The following is a 23117-nucleotide window of genomic DNA, read 5'->3' on the forward strand; positions in this document are numbered from 1 at the left end:
TGTTTTAGGCTGGCTCTGAAACACTTGCCAGCCTTCTCCAAGGTGTTACACTCCTCCAGCGCCATCTACAAGAGCTCACAACCCTCTGTGGTTCCTGTGTTGGGAGTTGGGACGTGCCAGAGACAGCAGCTGGCTGAACAGACACTTCCCAAGGGAAGCTAGCACTGGTTCACAGGGGTGGGTTTAAGCGTGGTGGCCACATCCTGCCAACTGCCTCAGGAATAATTCTTGCCTTCCACCAGCTGGGATTGAGGAGTGGCCACTTCCTGAAAAAGGTACAAACTGAACCATCCATGGGCATCATGCTCCATCTGATTGTTTCCCACCCAGGAACTCAGCCAGGGAGGCTGCTTGGCAGGAACTACCCTGTTTTATCTTGGGTGGAGATTTGCACCGTGCTGGAAACTCTCCTTGTCACACAGCCTTGCCTCTGCACAAAGCTTGTTGTGGTCCGCGTGGGAGACTTGAACAGCCTGTAGCAAAGAACCCTGCTCCATTTACCCTTTTAGCTGCTTTTTAGGGTCAGGGTGTGGCCACTGCACACAGCTACAGAGGGCAGGATGCTCCGGAAAAGAAAGGCTGACTGTTCTGCTGGGCTCTGGCTCACAGGGGCAGCCCCCACGGATGCAGCAAACATGTCTGGGGACTGTGCAGGGATGAAACTGTGAGCAGCACGCACTGTCCCCACGCCCTTCTCCAGGGGTGGGGTGATGTCCTACAGCTACCAACACGCGGGACTCCTCGCTAGAATCCCTTCTTCTGCACTAGAATCCTTGGTTCTGCACACCCCCTCCAGTTCTGTATTTGTTGGTGTTTTATGCTCCGTCAGTCAACGGGCGTCTGGGATTTGAACCTGGCGACAGCGATGTCTCTGGGGTGAAACACAGCTGTGTGCTGGGGGATGCTCTGTGGAGCGTCACAGGGGAAGGCAAGAAAAACAGGCAAGTGGATAGCAATCAGCCTAAGCTCTCTAGAGAGACACCACCTCTCCTCAGGAGGAGGAAGGTGTGGGCACCAGCCGCTCCTCCCTGAGGAGCAGGATGATGCAGGATGAAGGTGGTCACCTCACAACGCCCTGGCGGCGGCTTGTTCAGGGCTTTGGTCAACCGCACCAGGAGGAAGAGCCAAGAACAGGTTCCTCCACCAGGTCCTCCCTTGGACAAGCCACCGCAGAGTCAGGGACAGCAAGCTGTGCCAGAGGAGCTCGAGGGACAACGTGGAGGCAGCAACTACAGGGCAGGGCGAGGAGCTCGGGCTTGCTCCTACACGGCGGCGTCCGAGATCCTCCCGTTCAAGGACGTCTTGGGCTGGAGGCCGTTGTTCTGGGCGTGCACCTCTGGCCTGGGCTGTGTCATCTGCTGCAAACGCTGCCCGGGAATGAAAGGAGAGAGTGTGTCAGCCAGGGCTGGGGGCAGCAGCTGAGGGCTGGGACCCTCGCCCCGGGGCTCAGAGGTGACCCTGGTTACAGGGCGAGGGATGGTGCAGGGCGTGACTCCTCCAGCAGCGTCTGGCAGTGCCCCAAAAGCCTCCGCCAGTCACCTTGGCTTTGATGCTGCACAGAGCACAGCAGCTCCTCCTTTTATCTGAAATATGGGGAGCATCCTGGTAACAGAGGCAAACTGTTAGCAGGCAAGACCAGCTGCAAGGAGGAAAAAGAAAGAGCTGCAATGCCACAGGCTTCAGAGCAGACCTATTGGCCAATTACGGTTGATTACAAAGCATTACTAAGTAACTACAGCAGGTTAGCAAGGTTTGGGTCTGTGCCTTTGATGCAGATCAGAACATCCACCTGCACAAACCTTTGCACAGCAGCAATTCTGTCACCCTGAGCTGATCAAATGAAAATTGCAGAGTCAAGCAAAGAGAAGCAAGAGCTCAGGAAAATATGGAGGGGCAAATCATTACTGGAGGCGTGTGGATTGAGCATCAGGAGTGATGAAGAAGGATGAATCACTTTTGCCAGTCAGGGAGGGACTGATGCTGTGCACTGCAGAAGAGCATGCAGATGAGGATTAAGCCTGACCTGGACATCACTAAGACAGGCAGAACCTCTTCTCAGTAAAGGGAAACAAACTCTGACCCTCCAACGCCACTGAAGTGGCTGCTGCTGGGTGAATTCACTGAAACGTTCACTGAACTGCTTCTGCCATTCATGGTATTTTTTTCCCCTCTCACATTCATGCTCAGTAGGATCAAAATTACTTGTAATCTTTCCTGTCTGTCAAAACCACTTTATTCAGGATTGGCATCTAATTTCCCTCCAGCTCCAGCTCTATTACAAATTAATCCAGGATCTGTGCATATAAGAGGCCAAAAATTCTCTCTGTCTCTCTGATACCAACACATGCACACACAGATTAGCCTACTTTCTTCCTGCTGCCATCTGCTGCTCACTCCTAGGTCAGTGAATGATCGAGAGGGGGTCTGGGTCTCGTGATGTTTACGGACAGTGTTAGGGGAAGAGTCAGACAGGGAGGGTGCACAGGAGCCTGGTGCTGATGGTTTGCACAAGATGCTGAGGGGGTGGGTGGAAACACACTCACGAGCTTCCCTCCAAGCCCCTGGGGCAGCACAGCAGCACACAGCACTTGGGAAGGGCCGTGGATATAATTGGCACAAGCCTTTGGTCAGGAGGAGTCGAGCCACTCCCGAGAGGTCACAGACCGGTGTGGGCTCCCCCAGATGCTGCCATGTGCTTTCTCTATCTCCAGGGAAACAGGCTGGACACTAGGCAGAGGGTTGAACCCATACCTGTACTTTCAGGCTTCCCTTTCCCCCTTTTCCAATCTACATTATAAGGGAAGAAGGAACCCTGTAAATGTCTGAGGGAGGACCTACTGCTGAAATTGCACCAAAATCAATGACGTGGCTTGACATAGCACCCTGGCTTGAGTCCTGCAGGAAGGACAAGTACCTAAACCCAGCTTCAGATGAGAAAACAGAAACTGAAAGCCGATCTGAAACCCCAACCCACCCAGTTCCCACGACAGAGCCCATCCAATGGAATGCTGGGAGGAAGAAAACTCATACCCACCTGCAACTTCACCTCAAAGACAGAGAACCTGAAGCCGACCTCAGCCCAGTAATTCCAGCCACAACTTTTTTGAGTCAAACTTTGTTAAAAACACAGCACCCCTAAAATAAACTTATGTGATTTAGATGGCGTCTGGTTGTTGTTCCAGCTGGGCTGGGAAAGCCATAAATCAACACTCCTGGGGTGACTTCTTACAACTGTAAGCACCGAGCCAGGGATTTGGGGCACAGTGCTCTCAAGGCTGAATGTCAACACTGTAAATAAAATCTTAACAGTAAGTACTGGGTATGACATAGAGACTCATGATTCGCTGCTACATAAAATCCTGCTCAAATTACTAAAGCAAATGTTTTAAACAAGACCAGCATGGTGGGTGTTGTGGGTCTTCCTTCCTAAGCCCTCAGTCACTGAGTGTTCTCTGAAAGGCACATGACAAGCCACTTCTGCGCTTGTTTCTGCAGCTAGCAGGGCCTAACCTGAGATATTTCAGGATTCAGGCTTGAAGGATGCTGATCTCCCTGCTGAGGAGTGCCAAGGAAACATGCTGATAGCCAGGAATTGTCAAGAGCTGGGATTTCTCTGGGTCAAGAAACCTCAAGGATTTCTTCCCAAACTCTTCCATGGCTCCAGTGCCCCGTGCCAAAGGGACAGCCAGGGGAGGAGGGCTCCATTTCTGTGGTGATGATCACACAAATGCCAGTGAAGAACAACAGACATAAGGGCAGACCACCTGAAGGTGCAGCTGCATGTGCAGCCCCAGCCCAGCAGAGCTCCCAGGGTTAGAGCCCGTGGCACTGGAGGCTGCTCAGGGCACTGAACCCCCCCTGGGGGAGGCGATGCACAGAGCTCCTGCAGCACCAGCCTGGTGCAGCTCTGTCAGGGCAGGGGCTGCCCTGCCCAGGTTCACTTCAGGGAGGAGCTGCCCCGAGCAAAGGGCAGGCTGCTGAAGCTGCTCCTACCTGCCGGAGAGTCCCTGTTGAGGTGAAGAAGGAGTAGAGCATGTACCCTGGAATCAGAACCATGGAGGACAGGGCCATGAGCCAACCAATGCCTTGTCCCCACGCGGGATAGACGTATTTTCCCAGCGTCAGAGGGGTCATTTCCACCACACTGAAGAAGAACACACCCTGGAAAAGAACACCAGCCATTGCAGGGGAAAGTGCAGAATCAGGGTCCAGCCATTCTTTCCTTCATTACCCTCTAAGCTCCCGACAGCTCTCATATTAGTCTAGATTCTTTCAGCCCACCAACTGGTAATTTCATATCATTTCTTCTTATCCTATGTGAAAAGCTGGAATTGGAACACCCCTGCTTTCCTTCTTCACTAGACTACTCAGAACAAGCGGTGCCTCCACAGTAGCTCCTATGCAAGTAAAGAGCATCCTCACAGCTGATCTCAGGAGCCTTCATCTTCCTATCCCTGGCCTTATCACACCACTCCCTGCACTACTTCTGCTGGAAGGGCAGGAACCTGCAAAGGCCAAACTGCTCTGCAGTGAGTTATCCTGCATTTGCTGATAGCTTTTGCTCTCATAAGCCTGTCAGAGACTGAAGCTGGAGTAGCTGAAAGCCAGAACCAGTAATAGATTTTAAACCATTAAATTATTTTCCTTATCTTCTGGCATCTCAGAAAAAAAAAAAAACAACCAAAAAAACCAAAAAAACAAAACAAAACAAAAAAACAAACAACTGATGGCCTCATTTAGATTAAAAGCAATCATCTAGAACTTTTTCTATGAGTGATTTCCAGCAGGCAGAGTGAAAGAGGCTCCCGTGTCACTTTGCCCATCTCCAGTCTGCCTGGGGACCCCTTTGCACCAGACCTGTGCTGGGTTGAGAACACAGTGTTTCCCTACAGCCCGTCTAGAGGCCTTTCTAGACCAAATCCTGCACACACGACTCCCTAGATCTTACCAGGCAGACAAGCGGTGTGAAGAAGGCCCAGCAGATCTTCCACCAGATGCAAGGCTTGTAGCCGATCATTTCTTCAATGTTCCTGTAAAACCTGTTGACACCTACAAGAAGAAATGAGCATCAAAAAAAAAAACCTTTGTGATGGGCTGAAGAACTGAGGTGACAGCCTTCCACTCCTGATTTTCTGAAGTTATCAGTCTAAGCTATTTTGTGTTGCAAACTTGTCATTGTCTTCGCTGGCTTTGGCTTTTTCAGTAAGTCACCATGCCCATGGAGAAAATGAAGGAAAAAAGTGTTTTGTGCTTACCATAACACCAAGAAATTGAGATGGTCTCAAAGAAGACAAGAAAAAGAAGACACATGCCACTGGCTGAGTAGTAATCAAACAGCTTGAAGACATAAATGCCACCCTGAAAAGACAAAAACAGGATCAAGGAGTTCAGTTATAGATTATGATCGACAATATCAGCCAGCAGCTTGGATTGCAGCTGTCCATGTCTGTGGGTTTAATGTTAACTTCCTTGGACAGTAGAGCCGCTGCTGCAATGTTTCCACTGGAGTCTGGCTCCCAGCAGCAAATCTGACGTGCTCTTGCAGACAATTAGCCAGCCTGTTCAGACATAGCCAAGGGTGAGGAGAAAAGAAGAAATTCACTAGGATCTCTTCCATTTCTCTGCCTTAGAAAGAGTCAATTTAGTCTGCTCCGCCCCTCCCCAGAGTTTTGCCTCGCCTCCTCATGAACCCACACTGCTCCACAGATGGTCTCCAGACCACTCAGCCTTCATGTCCCCTCATGGGAACCTCAGCTTCAGCTCCAGAGGTTCAAGCCCCCAACAGACAGGTTTTCGTTGTATGATTTCGTTGTCTTTGCAGCAAGCATCCCCTAAATTCAGGCTCTGTTGGCTTGAGTCCTGATTGCAAATAGCTGAACAACAGGCCAGACTGACAATAGGATGATGGTAAAAAATATGGAGACACCCTAAGTCAGTTGAGATGTGCTTGATGTGATGTGCAAACCACTTTACCCGGAACAGGAGGAATGCTGTCACTTCTCCCAAAGCTTTGGTGGTGCTGCGCTATGCCAAGTGGCCAGAAAGATGTCAGGAATGGAGCTACGAGCACAGCCATCCGTACCTGGGTGATGTTGGAGAATCCAATGAGATAAGAGATGAAGCAGACTACTGCGATGAAGATCTTCTTCCTGGCTCTTAGGACTCGAGGATACTCATCCATCAGGGCTGTAATGAAACCTTCCACAGTGCAGAACTAGGGGAAAATGCATGCACCAAGGAGTATACAGGTAAGTAACTTAACGCACACACATTTAACTTCAATGTTGAGAACCTCAGTGATTTATGGACTCTGAAGGCTCGAGAAAAGAAAGAGGCATCTCTGCACAAAGACAGTCTGAACCATCTTCTGAAAATTCATCTCTTTTCCCACTGAATATAGATGGGGCTAGGAGCACCAAAGTTAAATTCTTAAAAAGAGCTGAGCTAAATCTCTGCCTTTTGCTTCTCATGAAAAGCCTCCTCCTTCTTCCCACAGCCTCTCCAGGGCCTCCCCATCACCGCCCTGCTCCCCACGCCCTGTGTCACAGCTGTGTCTGGCTGCTGCTGGACACGTGCAAGATGTTTATCACTCTTCCCGTCCTGCTCTCCTCAGCCTGTGGCAACTGCACTTGTGCTGTTCAATGGTCTGAAATGCTCAGCAAGGACCTGCACTACCCAGTCTCGAATGCATGTGAATAACAACATCTTTGACTACCTGGTCCTTGACTTTATTTCACTTTTTCAAGCCCACAACATTAGATGCATGTAGCACACCAGAAGCCCATCCTCACAGCACATCATCTTTCTAGAGGTGGAAACCCCTGGACGGTTCGTGCAGAGCTGTACCAGGCACAGTATAATAATGCTGTCTGCACCATAACCATAACAAAATCCCCATGAGTGCTGCCTTCCAGTTTTCCTGCTGGTTCTGCCTTCTGGCACAAGGGCAGTTTGACTCTATATATGTGAAGTGCATCCTTCTCTCCTATCTCCTGATAAATTGTGAGATTTACTTTTATATCTCGGTCCCAGAAACTACAGGTAACATACCTCTCTCAGAGAGCACATTGTGCCTCTAGCAACAACCCTGGGAATTTATGAGCGCAGCAAACTGGCTTCCCTGGTCATGCTGAGCAAATGTACAAGCCAGTGCAATGAAAATGAAAGTGGTTCCATCACTTTTGGATGTCAGGGACTTCCCCGTCCCTGGGAAGGAAAAAAACCCCTAGAGCAGAAGTGGAGGCACAGACCAAAAAGAGCAGCAGAGGGTTGGGAAGATGTGTGGAAGGAAAATGGAGTGCCTGAGCCTAGAGCTGGGCAGGGATGGTGGAAGAGCTGCACACTGCTGACTGCTGGGGCTGGCTTCAGCGTGGGCCAGAGCAAGGCAGAGGGAGATGCCTATGCCCAGGGGTTTGTATCTGCATGGAAAGCCAGTACTCCCAGACCATCAAAGCTCAGCTTCTTCCACTTGAATTTTTAATGAGCTAAGCTTTTTGTGTCGGACACAAGTGCCATTAAGGCATCTTTTGCCGTTCACGTGTGGGTTAAGCTGCCTTTACAGTCATTGGCAGTGAGCTCTTCACCCCACCCCACCTGGCTTGTTGTCTGGAAGAGTCAGGACTGAGCTGGCATCACAGTGTGATGAGATAGCATGACTAAAAAACCACTGTCAAAAGCTATTCCTTCCACATGGCTGCACGGCCAGGCACTGCCGGAGCCATGGCAGGGCCAGGGGATCTGAGACCAGAAAGGGAAATGCATTTGGAGAGGAACAGCCCTGGCTGGGGACAGAGGATAGCGTCCAGCAGAAAAGGAGCAAAGAAAATGACGCCTTAGATAATGGGATGGAGTAAGGCTGACAGCCCTTCGGTGCAGGAAGAACAACCAAAATCAGGGAATGCACAGAGGGAAAGACAGGGAGATGGGTGATGAGGAACAGGGCTACAAGTGAGTTGAATTCTCTTTGTCTCCTATCAAAATTAAGCTCCTGTGTAACAGATCAGGTGCAGAAGCAAACGGTCGTCCATTGCTTTTTCTAGCCATGGAACAGGCAATGACCTTCACACCATTTACTGAAAACTGCCTCACGACAGCCTCAGACTTCACAGGGGCTGCAGCCTGGCGGAGCCTTACCTTTCCAGCCCCAGGGACTGCAGCTGCTTGGCATGGGGCTCACTCCTCCCAGCTCACAGACCAAACCTTGGCTACTTGCACATGTAGGCACCTGAATGAAAGCATGCTGCTTTCTGAGGGGCAGCGAGCTGAGCACCCGTGCCTTCGGTTCCTGCCACTGCAGTCTGCTTTCCAAAAAACAGCTTTTTTCACCAATCCCTTCCAGCCACAATCTTTAGCACATAATCTTCTCTTCTTCCTGCCTCACCCCACGATACTGTTTCTTTCCCAAGCATTTTATTTCCATTAACTTCTCTCTTTTGCTCCTTTTCCCCTTTAGGGGCCTAATCATTCCACAGGCTGCTGGGTCCAGTAATCTGGGCTCGGGAGTCCGTACGGGTGTGGCAGCCCTGCCTGAAGGAGAGAGCCTCTCTCCCACCCTTTCCCAGTGTCAGCCTGCTCTTCCCTCCTCAGTCCCACGGAGCACCCGACTGGGATGCACGGACCCGGGGGCAGTTTGACCACAGCTGCCAGATGTGCAGCAGAGATCCGTGCGAGTGGTCTCACTGCCGGCAGCTGCAAATCCTCACGGCCAACCCGTGCGAGGGAGCCTCACATGGGACAGACAGGCTGGCAGTCACACGGGCGGCCAGCTCCCCTGAGCAATAAATGCCTGACCTGGAAACTGGCAGGTTAAAAGGAAGCATTAGCATATAATGAAAGGGGGTCTGGACGGGAGAGAGCTGAAGCCGGGACGGATCAGAGCAGAGGGAACACCGAGGCACACGAGCGAGGGCACAGGAGAGAGGTGTCAGCCCCGGCCACTCATCCCGCCCGAGGCGCGGCAGAGGGGCTGGGCACGCCGGCAGGAACAGGCAGACGGGGCTGGGCCGCATCCGTAGGAGGCTCGCTGGACTTCCTGCCGCCGACGCTGAAGGGCTGGAGCTCGCGGCCGCACGGCAGACCCGGATCTCAGCCCAGCCTCCCGTCCCCGCCGTGCCACAGAGCCGTGCCCTGCCGCGGACAAGCGACAGGCTCAGCCCAGCAGCCCCGCGGGGCAGGACACGCCCTGCGGCCCTGCTGCGCCTCCCCGGGCGGGCTGCTGACCCAGATGGAAAGTGCCTGCTCCCCACTTGCAAATGCCACAAAGGACGTGCAATCAGCACGGAGGAAAACGTTTTGCTTTTTAACCGAATGCTTCAAAATGCATGTGGAATTGCAGCCGTTGTAGCAGCCTGTGTTCACTGGTGTGTGTGCATAAGCTGTCCTACTGCTGCTGGTGTGTTTGAATCAATCAGAGCCCCAGCATGCAGACAGAGAGCTTCTTCACATGTATTTAGCCGTGGTTTCTAAAAGGTTGTTTTCCTTCTGATGCTTCATTCCCCACCAGCCTCTTCCTCCAGGCAATGACAGCCCCCCCAGCAGACTGCCTGCCCTCCAAAACTGGCTGGCAGAAGGGACATGGAGAATTTCAAAGGGTATTTTAGTAGCAAATGCAGCAAATAAATTCCAGAGAGTGCTTAGAGGGCTTATTGTCATGTCTCAATTTACCAGCACTGAGTGAATAATCTATGCAGATAATTTTTTTCTGTAAATGTAATTTCTTTCAGAACATTTAGATATTATTAGGTTTGAGGGTTTGTTTTTTTTTGGTTGGTTTTTTGGTTTTGGTTTTTTTTGGGGGGGGTTGGTGGGGTTTTTTTGGCTTTTGTTTTTGGTTGGGTTTTGTTTTTGCTAAATGATGTCTGTGGTAATGCATTCGTGAGCTTTACAAAGTGTTTCTGAGAGTGTGACATGATTGAAAACCAGGTTTGGTTGATTAGATTTTCCTGGAAACCAGATGTGACATTTCAGGAATAGGTTTGGGTACGACTGTGAAGTAGGCTTGGGTTTATGAACCCTGGAGTATGCAATCCAAGCGAGCATCCCTTTTGTACTGGTGGTTTGTACTGCAAGAGAAGAGCATGGGGACACAAGGGCAGATATGACGGATCGAGTGCAGGGTTTTGCAGGAGCCTTTGATTTTGATGCCCTCAAAAGGAAGGCATGCTGCAATTTACTGCCTCATTGGGTAGCTACTTTCATGCTGAATTATCAGGAAAAGACCCTATCACCACTAGTAAAAATGCGGAGATAATGGCTTTTGTTTTGTTTTGTCTTTTCCAAGGCATAACTCCTTCCTTCTGCCAGGATCTATCCCTGCTAACCTATGGACCAGGCCAGGGAGCTGCAGCTTTGCTCAGGGTTGCTGTTTGCTCAGGCTGCTGGTATCAACAACAATGCCAAAATGCTGCAGGAAGGCACAGCCCTCCCACCATGAGAGAGTAAACCCCCACTCTGCTCAGCACTCTCCGGAAGGGGACACCACCACTGTACCTGAAGACATTTTTGTGACTTGCCCCACTTTGTCCCTGGGTTGTCTCACCTGGCTGTCCAGACCCAGCATCATCAGCATGGAGAAGAAGAGGATTGACCAGAGTGGGGACAAGGGCAACTGTGTGACAACCTGTGGGTAGGCGAGGAAAGCCAGTCCAGGGCCTGCAGTAAAGAAAAGAGGGATGAGCCCATGTTTACAAAGCATCTGGTGGGCAGGCTGAGCTAAGGGCCATGGTTAAATAGAGAGACAAAAATTACAGCCAAGAACTCTGGGGTTTTCACATAGGAGCCAGGAACACCTGAGCCTCTGTGCCTGCCTCCCTCGGTGGGAGGCACGGGGATAAGATGGGGAGACAGAAATGATTGGAGAAACAAGTCCTGCAAGCCAGAAAGTCATCAAATGATTGCAACCAAATGGAGCTGGAGCACTTTGCTAGAAAAATAAACTGATACTCAGAGCTGGTTACAGCTTTCCTGGTGCCTTTTTTTTCCACCACAAAAAGCTGTTTCTTGAGATAAAAGCTTTCTCTGGAAAGACAGCAATTTCAAAACATGTCTTCGTGCAGAAAGACACAGTCCCATCTTGGTTAAAAAATTATTCTGAGATTGATGCACTAAGTTTTAGCTTTCATATTTTTCAGATTCTGTATTGCATTAATATATAACTCTGAACTTCATATAAAGTGTTAGCACTTCTCTTCACAGTTTAGCTAGACAAAATAATCCTTTTCCAGCCTGAGAACCAAGGACACTGCTGTAGCTTCAGGCAAACAACAGTGAATCGGGGAGAGCAAACTGGGAGGATGGGACTTCATAAAGAAGCTGTAATTGGCCAATTAACCCCAATATGTAAATGAACCTAAACTTATAGAAGTGTGAAACCTCATGACCAGGTGTCCACCTTGGGTGGGGCCACGGCCAGGCTCTTGTACTGCCCACGGTGTAACCTTTGAAGGCCTTTTAATAAATACCTACTTTATTCCTTTAACAATGTCTAGCCTCTGTTCCAGGTAACCTCTCAAGGCGTCAAGACCACAGTCTCAAGATTTTGCATGAAAAAGGGACTCCAAATTTAGATCATGTCTCTTGAAAACATAGGTAGTATCTATTCTCCATAGGAAGGTTTCAGAGAGCAAATGGCCTAAATATTTCACGACAGCAAAATAACACCTCAGCACAACTAGTCAGGAAAGACCCCACACCCAGTGACAAACGGCTCTCACAGGTTGCTGTTGCATTTGAACCTGGGTTTCTGCTTACCTGAGGAGGCCAGCTCTGACACCGACTTCTTCGTGATGTGTGACATGAAGCCAATGATAGAGAAAATAACAAATCCTGCAAATATGCTTGTGGTGGAGTTTATACAGCAGACAATAATGGAGTCTCTGGAAGAGAGAAAGAGAGAAAAAACCCTGCCTGCAGGTCCCAACCAAGAGAAGAGGGTGGGGTAAAGAGAAGACCAAGCCCCGTGGAGAGCTGGGGCTCTCTGCAGAGATGACAGTGTGTCCCCTAGGCTGCATGCTGCCAGCAAGGGGACAGCAGAGAGCAGGCAGATTCACCACAGCCCCCCGCCTCGCCCATGAGCGCTCCCTGCCACAGAGGAGCATGGAAAAAAACCAACTGACCTGTAGACGTTGTTGTGGAAAGTGTTGTAGCTGCCCAGAGCAATGAGGGAGCCCAGCCCCAGGCCGTAGGAGAAGAAGATCTGAGTGGCTGCGTCCATCCAGACCTGTGGAGGAGCCACAAGACAAAAACTGCTGCTGTGTGTGCTGCTGCGTTTGTGCTCCTTCGGAGGTCCCCGTGCCAGCAGCGCAGCGTTCTTCCCCTGGGACCAGCAGAACAAGAGCAGACCAGCAGCCCTAGGACACTCAGTGCCGTGAGGCATTCCCAGCCCAGGGGAGAGGTCCCTTTGTCAGGATAACTTGGGACTCCTGAGGATAACACTGCCTGAGTACAGCAGAGCTGCTGCACAGATTTCCACGCGTGAAGGACCTGTCCCTCAGTTTTGTCTCAGCCTAAGGGACATGGGTCACGAGTACTTGAACGGGGTTATTCCAGGGTCATTTTAAGTACTTACAATGTTCATGGGAAGTGCCCGGGGAAGCCTACTGCAGAGACAGCTGGGAGATAAGAGCCCTCCTCACCAGGCTACGAACCTCAGAGTCAGAGAGCTTCCTGAAGTCCGGCGTGAGGTAGAAGAGGATCCCCTCCTTGGCTCCTGGCAGTGTCACTCCCCGGAACAAGAGGATGAAAAGCATGAAGTAGGGGTAGGTGGCCGAGAAATACACCACCTGAAAAAGACCCCATGGGAGAGAAGCCATCAGCCCACCTGTGCCCCGGAGCTTTCCTGCCCATGGTGTCATTGAGTCTGGCATGTTCTCCTTTGAGGGGGACAGGCTCCCAAGCCACTTTCAGCAGCATTTCCTTGCATTTGCTGTCCCCCTTTCCCATGCTAGTAACGTTTCTGGCTGTTTGAGGTTTCACCCTGCCAGCGATACACAAGGACACACTCATCACAAAAGTAGCATGCTGAAGTCTGGATGAAAATGCCCAAAACCAAGGGAATTGCAGGGATAATTTTAGTCCACAGAAGTAATGCCTTTAAATCATCACATCCTTATTTCTCAGAGCTAAAGCTAGTGTTTCTCTAGACCAATGCATCAAGCAAAACGAGTTGTCTTGATTCCACTGCTTTCTTTTCAGCACTGTTTCAGGACCTTACAGGGATGTGCCATGTCTCGTGACGGGGCCCACACCAGTAATCACCAGGGCTCTGCTGTTGCTGTTTAGCTAAAGCCTGTTTGAGAGCCACTGGGGAAGTTAACAGCTTAGGTGACCTACCCCTGAAGCGCTTCCTTCTGATCTCTCCTCTAGATTATTCCTTTCATAATGGTGTGCTGCTGCATCACGCTGTGCTCTAAATAACACATCCCAGCGTCTCAGCACCACAGTTTCACTAAATGAAGCAATTACCTTTCTGCTGTGCTAGCCTGGAACACTGCACAGGGAATAACAATGGCCTCCTCATCTGAAGGTCTCCCACCAATATCGGAAGGGCAGCAAGGAAATTTTCAAAGGAGATGGTGAGATTTTTCCCATCAGAGGCAATTTAAGAGACTGTGATTGTCAAAAGGGGGATGCCACAAGAAGCTCTCTCAAAGGGCTATCCCGACGTGGGAAATATAAGTAATTTCTGAAAATGACCCTTCCTAAAAAGAATGTGTGCTCAGACCCACGACCTTACAGGCAAGAGCTATTCTCTACACTTAGAATGAAAATTACCATAAACATGGTAACAATTTTTACAGCTGTGAAAGGTAAATGTCAGGAATTTAATAGTATCTGCTGTGATTTTGCCTCTAAACACCTTAGTTATAGACACTTAAATAAAATTGTGTCTGGAGGACACTCTGACAGTGCAGCAATGAGAGGCAGCGCCAAAAGACCCACCCCTCACACTGTACCTTGCCTGTCCACTCCACACCCTTCCAGATGGAGAAGTAGACCAGCAGCCAGGCCAGGGCCAGCGTGCCAGCCAGGGGCCAGCGGATGGTGCCAGGCTCCCCCAGGCCTCCGGACATCTGATGCATGTTCCTCCTGAGGGTGGGAGACTCTGAGTTAGGAGGAAGTCTAACAATCAAGGGCAGAGGGATTTGGAGCCCCCAGAGGTGGCTGGAGGGTGAAGGTGCAGACAAGCGTGACAACCCACAAATCCCTAGAGAGAATTGGGGTCCGTTGTGATGAGGTAAAGGGAGGTGAAGGGAGGTGTGGAGGCTGTTTGCCTGCCCCTCCGTCTGACCTGCCGCTGCCCAGGGCACCCCGTGCCCACCATGGCCAGTGGCTGGCTGTGATCCCCCGTGCCAAAGCCGCCCAGGGCACAGAGCCAACAGGCACAGCCCCGTGGGCAGGCACAGTGACCACGGGGAGGGGGAGAAACCTGGGGTAGGCAGCTGGGGACGTACTCCCAGAACTCGGTGACAGCGCTGGTGAGGTTGGTGGTGTCGTTCAGGGAGTAGTTGGAGAAGCAGCGGTCGGTGTTCCAGGCATTCCCACAGTTCTGCCACGGCAGGTCCTGCGCCGGCACAAAGACAGCAGGGTTACCATCCATGTGACATCTCCCAAACAAAATCTTTTAAACTGAAACCCCTTAATTTTTTTTTTGCAAAGAGAAATGGGCAGCTCCACTGGATGGGCATGTCCTTGTAGCCAAATAATGGAAAAATTTTCCAAAATATGACAAATCGTGACAAGGATATTCCAGGAAAAAAAATCATCATGTGATTAGGGCAGTGCCATAGCTCCGATAAAATGTTAGCAACAGAAAGCCACTTCCAATTAACTGTTGATAATTAATACCTACAAATTAAAACACTATCAAGGGATATCGTGTTTATAACCATTACAGCTTTTCGCTGGCTTCACTCAACAAGTGGCTGGAATTTAGTGCACAAAGAATAAGCAGTGATTTGTTCTAAAGTTCAATACTTAGGAAGAGACAGGGCGCTGAGAACGGAGGCATTGGGCTGTCTGCACAAACAGACTGTTATAACACAAGCACAGGAGTGGATTGCACAGCACAGCTGTTTCACGGCCGTCCACTGCCCTGGTTATAAGCAGCACAAAGGGATTCCTGGGAGATGTTCACACTGTGGGTAGCAGTGTGACGGCAGCACAGCACTACAGACTTCGTGCAGTCAGCTCTGGCGCTGCAGGCAGTGAAGCAGCAGTGCCAGGGGCCACGTGAGCGTGGCAGGGCAACTCACCCGGGCCACGTAGTGCCACGGCTGAGCCAGCCCAAGGACGGCAGCTCGGACATGTCCCCAGGAGCAGCTACCTCTTTTCCCAAGCACAGTGCGTGTAGATAAATGCAGAGCAGCTATTCTGGCTGATTTCCCTCTGCAGGTAAGCCCTGAGGCTCCAGCTCAACAAAGCTTTAAGAAGATGTTTGTATCCATCCCCATTCTTCCACGAACACAGAGCTATTCAAAAATATTATCTGTGTTTTAAGTGTCTTGTGGCATCAGTGCCTTTATGTGCTGCCTTCACTGCTCCGTCTAAATCAGTTCACTCCAGCAGATGATGCCTTCAAACGTGGCATCCTGGCAGAACAGTGACTATTGCAGGGCTGGGGGTGACATTCCAGTGGCCACCCAGGCCACTGCACCCACCTGGTGATCTCACTGAGGGCTTGCTAACTGCCCTGAGGAAAAGGCAATGGCTCGAGCAGTGCTGCACAGCAGCTCTTCAATGTCTGCATGTCAGAGAAGCTGCACAGCTCTCACAAGGAGGGGCAGGCTGAAGGACAGTTTGTTGCTGCTCTATTTCCTCGGAATTTCAGAGGACAGAAACTGCAGAAGGCAGGATGGGCTCCTATTATGGTTCAAAATACTCACAGTCAAATTCAAGAGGAACAGGGGACAGACATCAGCCTAGCTTTTTCATTAGCACCTCGGGTCCTTTTGGGAATTTGGAATTATTACCTCTGGCAAAAGAAAAGGTCTTCAGCCAAACACCTGGATCTGCCTATGTACATGCAAGCACTGTGAGCAGCCGGGTCTGGAACACCTGAATGTAACCAAAGCCTCATCCTAAGATGCATCCTGCCCAGGGTGTAGTTGGGATGGGTTACTTTGGGGAAGACCTCTGTTTATGTGGGAATCCCTGAGGGTGCATCTAATCACCCACAGCCAATAATTTTGTTCTACATCCAGGACCCTACAGTTAGAGGTGGTATTGGTGGTAGAAGCAGAACTGGGAACGCCAAATGGAATGATTCAGCAAAAGTCTTGATAGATGCTTGAATTTTTTACTGGAACAAAAATAAACTGGATGTAGAGTGTCCACAAAAGCATTTCTGGGTTGTATCTAAATGACATTTAAAAAGATCCCCATTTGAACCATGGGGTTGATGCCTCTAAGGCTGCAGATTGGTCAGAGAGTTACGTTAAGGAAACTCTTACCAGCTTTGGGGCTGAAATAAATAATTCAGCTACCAAGAAGTTAATATGGGTTGTGATTCTAACCTTGTATGGTAGAAGGACCTGCTAAGGAAGAGGAACCCACTATAAAACATAACACCAAAGCACACACTAAGGGACAGTCACAAGCAGATGTCTAGATACTTTCTGAATCATTTTCCCAGCAGGAAAAAAAATCCCTTGGATATCATTTATCAAGAGAGGAGTGAATAAAACCTAATTAAGATAAGGAGTAAGTCCTGAGAAATAAGGCCATGATGTGACAAAACCTGACAAAACCAGTTCTGGTAATGTGCAGCTCAGATTCGAGCAGGCCTAGGAAAAAAAAAACAAACAGAAACACAGGGTGAGTTTGAAAGACTGAAGTGAGTGGGGAACAGTTCGTGTAGATGGGATGGGACCATCCCCTCTGGAGGACAACCACCAGCACTACAAAACTGCCTGCAGGGCTGATGAACCTCCTCAGGAAGGGTGTAGCACGATGCTGACAAGGGCTCTCTGCACAAACGACAAGCAGCCAGAGCCCGCTGTGGGTGATGAACAAACCGCTGCCCACAAGCGGGAGTGAGGACCGCGCCCACGGGCAGCGGCAGGCTGCAGACACACCCGCGACTCACCGCAGTGAAAGAGTTGAACAGATAGTACAGCGCCCAGGCGATGATGACGATGTAGTAGATGTTCAGCCAGAAGGACAGAACCATAGCTGCCAGTCCCACGCCTGCGAATGAAGGCAGAGAGCACTGTCAATGCAGGTCTCCAGTGCACACGAAGTTCATGGGCCCCACAGCAAGGTTTTTCTTGGAAACCAGAAAAAGGGAATGGGCTCATCAACACAGAGTGTCCTGTAGTTGCACTGTGAGCTGGTCAGCAAGGGAGGCTCATTCCCTCACGTCTCCCAGCCACCCGTTTCCACTGGGGGAACAATGCTGCCTCTCAGTGTGCTACCCACACTTTATGGGCAGGGCTCCATGAAAACAGAATCCTGTCACTTCCCTGGCAGAACTGCACTTTCCCATATCCAAGGCATTTCTAAATCACCACTGGCTTCTAGAAAACAGTTACTTCAAGCCTGGCAACAGGTCGCATTCCCATGCAATTAAAGATATGCGGGGAGGCTTGGGAAAACAAAGGGTCTCCTGCAACCAGAGCCCCTCCATCACAGTCCATACTGCTCATAAAGTCCCTTGTCACCACACAAAACTGCCTGAACAGAGCACAGCGACTTTAGAGACTGCAGACATCGAGGTCAAGGACAGCTTGATAAAGACAGAGGGGAAAAAGCCTCCCCTCCCCTGCCACCCCATCCCAGCCCCCAGGGATTTGCTGATTTGCCTTCAAACCATTCACGGGGGTTTTCCTGTCGTTTCGGGCCATTGTTGTGACAAACATACAGCACAGTACCTTTGAACATGGGTGCTAATCTCCAGACTCCCAGTCCACCAACAGAGGTATACTGGCCCAGAGCAGTTTCCAGCAGGAAGAGAGGAATCCCAGCAAACACCAGCGTCAGGAAATAGGGGATAAGGAAGGCCCCTGAAAGAAGGAGCAATGCTATCAGACAGGTTCCCCTTTGACCAAGAAGGAAATGCCTCCAGCTGCAGTTTCTTGCTCTGCAGCACCCCTGTGATGAGGAACAGCCTCTCCCAGAGGTGACATTTTGCAGCTGGAGTTGGTGTGTTGGGTGAGTCTCCCACTGAGGTGGTGGCTGCCTTCCCCGTATGACTGTGGGTATGCAAGTACCACGGATACACATATGTCCACATAGACACTGGCATCACTGGCTGTGTAATGCCAGGCTCCCTTGGTTGGCTGTTCAGACAATGCTAAACCCAATCTGACAACAAACCCAAAAGCTTGGACACTGACATTGGGAACTTGCTGATGCTTTCTGTCTTACCTGCAGGAGCTTTCAATTCTTCTTCTTGAGGGAAATAGTGCACAGGAATATCTGGCATTGGCCACTGCTTTCTTTGTTTATGAATGTTAAGGAAACTGTGACTAAGATTGTATTGGCTCTTGTAACACTGCTATACACCACCCCACCTGTGTTTTAGGTTTTACCCTTAAAATTCCTGTGAAAATATTATTCTTCTCCGTGGCCCTATGGAAATCATCTCATCACTAGAAAGGAGGTAGAACATTCATTCACTAGAGATATTACTGGCACCCAGATTTTAGAAGAGCAATTAGAAGAGGAGAGCCTTGCTGTGTGATTGGAAGGCTGTACAAGTTCAGGTCATCCTGACTTCTAGGACGTGGGACAAAGCCCATTTTTTTATCTTTCTCATGCATGAACTGGAGTGGGCCATCATTTCTGAGGAGGACAAACTTTAGCAGAAGATGCTGGCTGGGGACAGAGGGAGGACACTCACTTTGCCCAGAAGCAGCTGGCCGTGTTCAGGGCAGCGCTGATTCCTGCACTAGCCTTAGGGCTGAGCTGTCGGTCTGAGTCTTCTCCAGATAACTGTGGGAAAGCAAACATGGAGCCGGCGAGCAAAGCCGCTCTGGAGAGCTGTGGCCCAGCTTGCACCCGGCAGAGCCAGGTGCCAGCAGCGGCTCTCCGAGGGCAGGGAAGCAGGCAGGCACAGCCAGGGATGCTGGCTCAGGGCACATCCAGCTGGGGACATCTGCCTGCCAAGAGGGAGCTGAACCCAGCTGGGAGAGGCAGGTGCCAGCACCCAGCATGGAAGTCCATGGGAGGCAGGATGCAAGAGGAGCTGGCAGTGGGTGGTGGGGAGAAAACACTCTCTGTGCCAGCAGCTCGGTGACCATGAGCCTGAATCACAAGCTGGCATGGAAGTGCAGGCTCTTGGCTTCACCAGCAGCCTGGCACACGGGAGAGAACAGCTTTGGGCATCACTGTGCCTGCTCAGCAGCCTCCCCTGTGTGCTCGCTAGACACCACAGCCTGTAAGGTCCAGCCCCCGGAGCCCTGTGGGAAGCCAGTGCCTGCTCTGAGGACACTCTACCGCCGTGGAGTTTGGAGGCTGAGCTGAGCAGCAGTGCAGGTCTCTTCCTCGCCTCAGTGCAAGCAATTAATGAAATCTGGCTGCAGCTCTGATGATCCTGCATTTCTCATCTACAGCAGGTCAGGAAGGTTTGTAGGTGAAAGATGTTATCAGACTGGGAAAAAACCCAACAAATAAACTTTTGGACACAAATCTTTTATCTTGGCTTGACAAAGATTCCCAAGAATAGTGGCAAATCTACAAACCAGACCACCTCCTTGAGCTGAGGGCTGTTGGCAATGACACTGCCACTCTGGAGGGCCAGGTCCCCAAGCAGGCATGGATAATATCCCCAGGTCCTGTACAGCCAGGTGGGAAATCAGTTCTGAAATTTTTATCTACGTTTTGCGGGCCGGTGCAAAATATGGTTGTGCACGACCTTGTGAAAGTGCCAGATCCCAGTCCCTTGTCTCCAGATCTGTGGGTGTCAAAGGGCTGAGGACGCTGGTCCGCCTCAGAGCACTGACCCTTGGAGGCAAGGAAGGATCAACAGCACCTGGTGCTCACTGTGCAGCCCCAAACCTGCCTGCCTGCTCCTAATGTCATACAGCAGAGAAGGACAATTAATCCTGAAAAAGGAACACTGCCCACAAATCAAAAACCGAGCATTACAAGCCGTTACACGCTGTTGCTTTGAGTCTCAGGGCGCAAATGAGGAGTGCGGGATGCTTATTTAAAGAATTCTTTTTCTCTCAAGTTATTCAAGCTTAGGATCTCACAGGCAATTTTTAGCACGTACTGAGCCGCATTTAGAGTGAATTTGGAGCCCGGTACAACCCTGTTGAGATCAGAGGGACTGTGTAAGGTTAGAGATCAGTGCAGAACTGGGGCCATGGGCACAGCTGGGCACATCCAGCTGCGTGCAGGGCCGGCAGGGAGCCCGGGCATCACCTTGGGTGAAGCCTGCTCCCCGCAGCGGACGGGCCGAGCGCTGGCCTGCCGTGCCCTGGGCTCCCCGCGCCGAGCAAGCCAGCCGTGAGCCGATGCAACGTGACAGCGGTAAGTGAGACGACAATATTTCCATTCAGTTCAATTTGCCTGTGCGTAATGGAAGCAGCCCACACGACCGTGCTCGGAGCAGCGCACAGGCAGGACGCTAAAATTAGAGTCCCACCCACAGTCTGCCGTGCTCCGGAGGCGCCTCCGCCGGGGCAGAGCCGAGGCGGTGCCCACCCGGGTGCGAAGGAGCCGCCGTGCGGCCCCGCCTCGCCCCGCTCGGGCTCGCGGGGACGCTCCGCCGCCCTCCGGGCCGCCTGCGGGCAGGCAGGAGCCGTCCCGGCTGCCACGAAGCGGCACGGGAGGCGGCAGGCGTTTGGGAGCGGGCAGGAGCCAGTTCCCGCATTTCATCCGCCCGGCGTTTCTGCCCGCAGCCGCCGGGGCAGCGATCACCCCGTGTGCCATTGCCAGTGCTAATAATAGCACTCCGCACCTCTGCAGCACCCCGTGTCCTTGGTTCTCAGCTGACTTTGTACGCAGAATCGATTTTAGCCTGACAATACCCTTCATCTAATTATAGGCATTGTCACCTCCACGTTTATGTGTGAGGAGACAGTCACGGGCAGCGCGGAGCTGGTGTGAGACTTGAGATGACGCAGCAGCCGCAGGACAGATGCTGGCTAGCCGCGGGGGAGACGTCCTGTGAGGAGAGCTAGCAGTCAGATTGGCTGGACAAAGGTGACAGACCCGTGCCATGGCTCTGGCATTGTGGCAAAGGCTCCCCGGGGCAGACCTGGATGCTCCCATAAAGCTCGCTCAGCTCAGCTGAATAGTTCCACCTCTCCACAAAACCCAAAGAAGCTGTGGATGCCCCATCCCTGAAACTGTTCATGGCCAGGTTGGATGTTGTTCTAGGCTTTGAGCAACCTAGTGGAAGGTGTCCTTGCCTTTGGCAGTGGCTTTGGAACTGGGTGATCTTTAGGGCCCTTTCCAACCCAGACCATCCTCTGATTCTACAGTTCTATGAAAACAAAATGCTCAGTTAGAAATCTTGTTAAAATTGCTAACTTTCCGGTCTCCTGCTAGGACTCACTCCACATCCTTCAGAGAAAGGGCCTCCATACCCTTAAATGCCATGAAGTGAAATGGACATTGCTTCAGGAAGCAAGACCCTTCTCCTCTTTTCCAGAGCTGGAGGAGAAGAGCATCCTACACTGCTGGTGACAGCAGAAATGGCCTGGTGATATGAGAAGTTATGAGAGCCAAAGGTAAAAGGAAAATAAAAAAGACATGCAGAAGAAACATGATAAGAGACCCTGAGAGCAGCATGAATGAGTGTGGCACTTGGGATGGGGACTCCAGGCCAGGAAAAGCTAAGAGGGAAGCAAAAGCAAAGTGGGAAGACTAGCAGGCAAAACTCAAATTATATATACAGCCTTAAAGGTGAGGGAAAAGGGTTTGGACTTGTGTGAGAAGTGCCCCAGAATCCAGCTGGGTGTCTATTTGTGCACAGCCCTCCCTGTAAGTAAATGAAGTTTACGTGCCTTTTTTTTTTTTTTTTTTTTTTTTTTTTTTTTTTTTTTTTTTTTTTTTAGCCCTGCAAATTTGGACCACACAAGCATGACTGAACTCAAACTGCTTGTTTTGTTTCTTTGGACTGCTTCTTCCCAGCCTGCGCTTGCTAGTAAAACCCACAGATCATGGAAACTTGTCTCTGGACAACTTAATAACTCCCACCATGCGTGGGAGAGCTCTCAGCTGAAGGACCATTCATTTGCCCAGATCCACACCAAACCAAAACCTGCTGAAGGACAAGGCTGCTCATTGTGCATTTCTCTCACCTCCTCCATTTTTGCCACAGAGATAAGGGAAGCGCCAGACGTTGCCCAGACCGATAGCGTAGCCCACACAGGATAGCAAGAAGTCAAATTTCCCCTTCCAGGAACCTCTGTCTGGGATCTCCTTCTTCTTCTTCTTCTTGGTGCCCACGATCTCAGGGCTGATGGGCTCCGGCTCCTCCAGGGCTGCCTGCTTCACCTCAGAGGGGGAGTTCAGCTCCACAGAGGTGTTGTCCATCTTTCCCATGGTGACTCAGATGGACATCCGCACTTGCTGAGGGGCTGGAGGAGCAGGAAAGGCAGTTTCTGCCCTGGCCACGCGAAGACAAGACGAGAAGCACTGGGCAAAGCTCCTGGTGAGAAAGGAGAGAAGGAAGGTGTCCTGTGTCAGACTTGGTTGTTACCACTACATAACAAATCCCTCAACTCTCATCTTATCTGCTTCTCATCCCAACGCTCTGCAGGAAGAGCCCCGGGACCAGTAGGCATGCAAAAAAACCACAGGTTTTGGGTGACCCACCACAGAGCAGAGAAAGATATCTGTTCTGACTGAGTGACAGTGGAGGAGGGCACGATGAAGGTGCCACAGCTCCCAGGCGTGGGGTCCAAAACTGAGTGTAACAGCCACAGAGCCATCTGAGAGTTTGCATGGCCCAGCCAGCCAAGCACAGCTTTGCAGCAGCACCTGTGCTATGGATGTGCTCCACTTGGCAATCCCATGCCTTTATCCCTCACCACAGCAGCAACACAGCCGTGTTCACAGCTGTGCACCTGCAGCATCTGGCAGGGGAATCGCTGCTCTGCTCAGCTCCTCCCTGTACACCACATTGCATGTGCTACTGTAATCCCCAGGTGTATTCAGCTTGTGCT

The 23117-nt window shown here is 50.9% G+C and overlaps 1 protein-coding gene across 1 annotated transcript; it reads right to left on the reverse strand.

Annotated features, from left to right (window-relative positions):
* Positions 1-1070: 1070 nt before the first annotated feature.
* On the reverse strand, positions 1071-22505 carry LOC136289933 (sodium- and chloride-dependent GABA transporter 1-like). The gene is made up of 14 exons (XM_066184232.1): positions 22251-22505; positions 17868-17999; positions 17084-17184; positions 14451-14560; positions 13953-14085; positions 12645-12779; positions 12114-12217; positions 11749-11873; positions 10538-10650; positions 6083-6214; positions 5256-5358; positions 4949-5049; positions 3994-4161; positions 1071-1367 (listed from the first exon to the last, which is right to left on the reverse strand). The coding sequence occupies exons 1-14, from the start codon at positions 22492-22494 to the stop codon at positions 1263-1265; spliced, it is 1806 nt and encodes a 601-aa protein (XP_066040329.1). The 5' UTR covers positions 22495-22505; the 3' UTR covers positions 1071-1262.
* Positions 22506-23117: the final 612 nt, after the last annotated feature.

The sequence above is a fragment of the Chamaea fasciata genome, unplaced genomic scaffold, assembly GCF_029207755.1.
Source record: "Chamaea fasciata isolate MVZ Bird 193981 ecotype frontalis unplaced genomic scaffold, bChaFas1.0.hap1 SCAF_5, whole genome shotgun sequence".
NCBI classification, from domain to species: Eukaryota; Metazoa; Chordata; class Aves; order Passeriformes; family Sylviidae; genus Chamaea; species Chamaea fasciata.

Bases quoted from the DNA above. Each gene is read 5' to 3' on its own strand.
- LOC136289933 (XM_066184232.1), bottom strand. From the start codon at position 22,494: ATGGGAAAGATGGACAACACCTCTGTGGAGCTGAACTCCCCCTCTGAG. The intron at 18,000-22,250 runs GTGAGAGAAATG...TCCTTCTTTCAG, and splicing joins CTGTGGCAAAAATGGAGGAG to GGGCCTTCCTTATCCCCTAT. The intron at 14,561-17,083 runs GTGAGTCGCGGG...GTGCCGGCGCAG, and splicing joins TGTTCAACTCTTTCACTGCG to GACCTGCCGTGGCAGAACTG.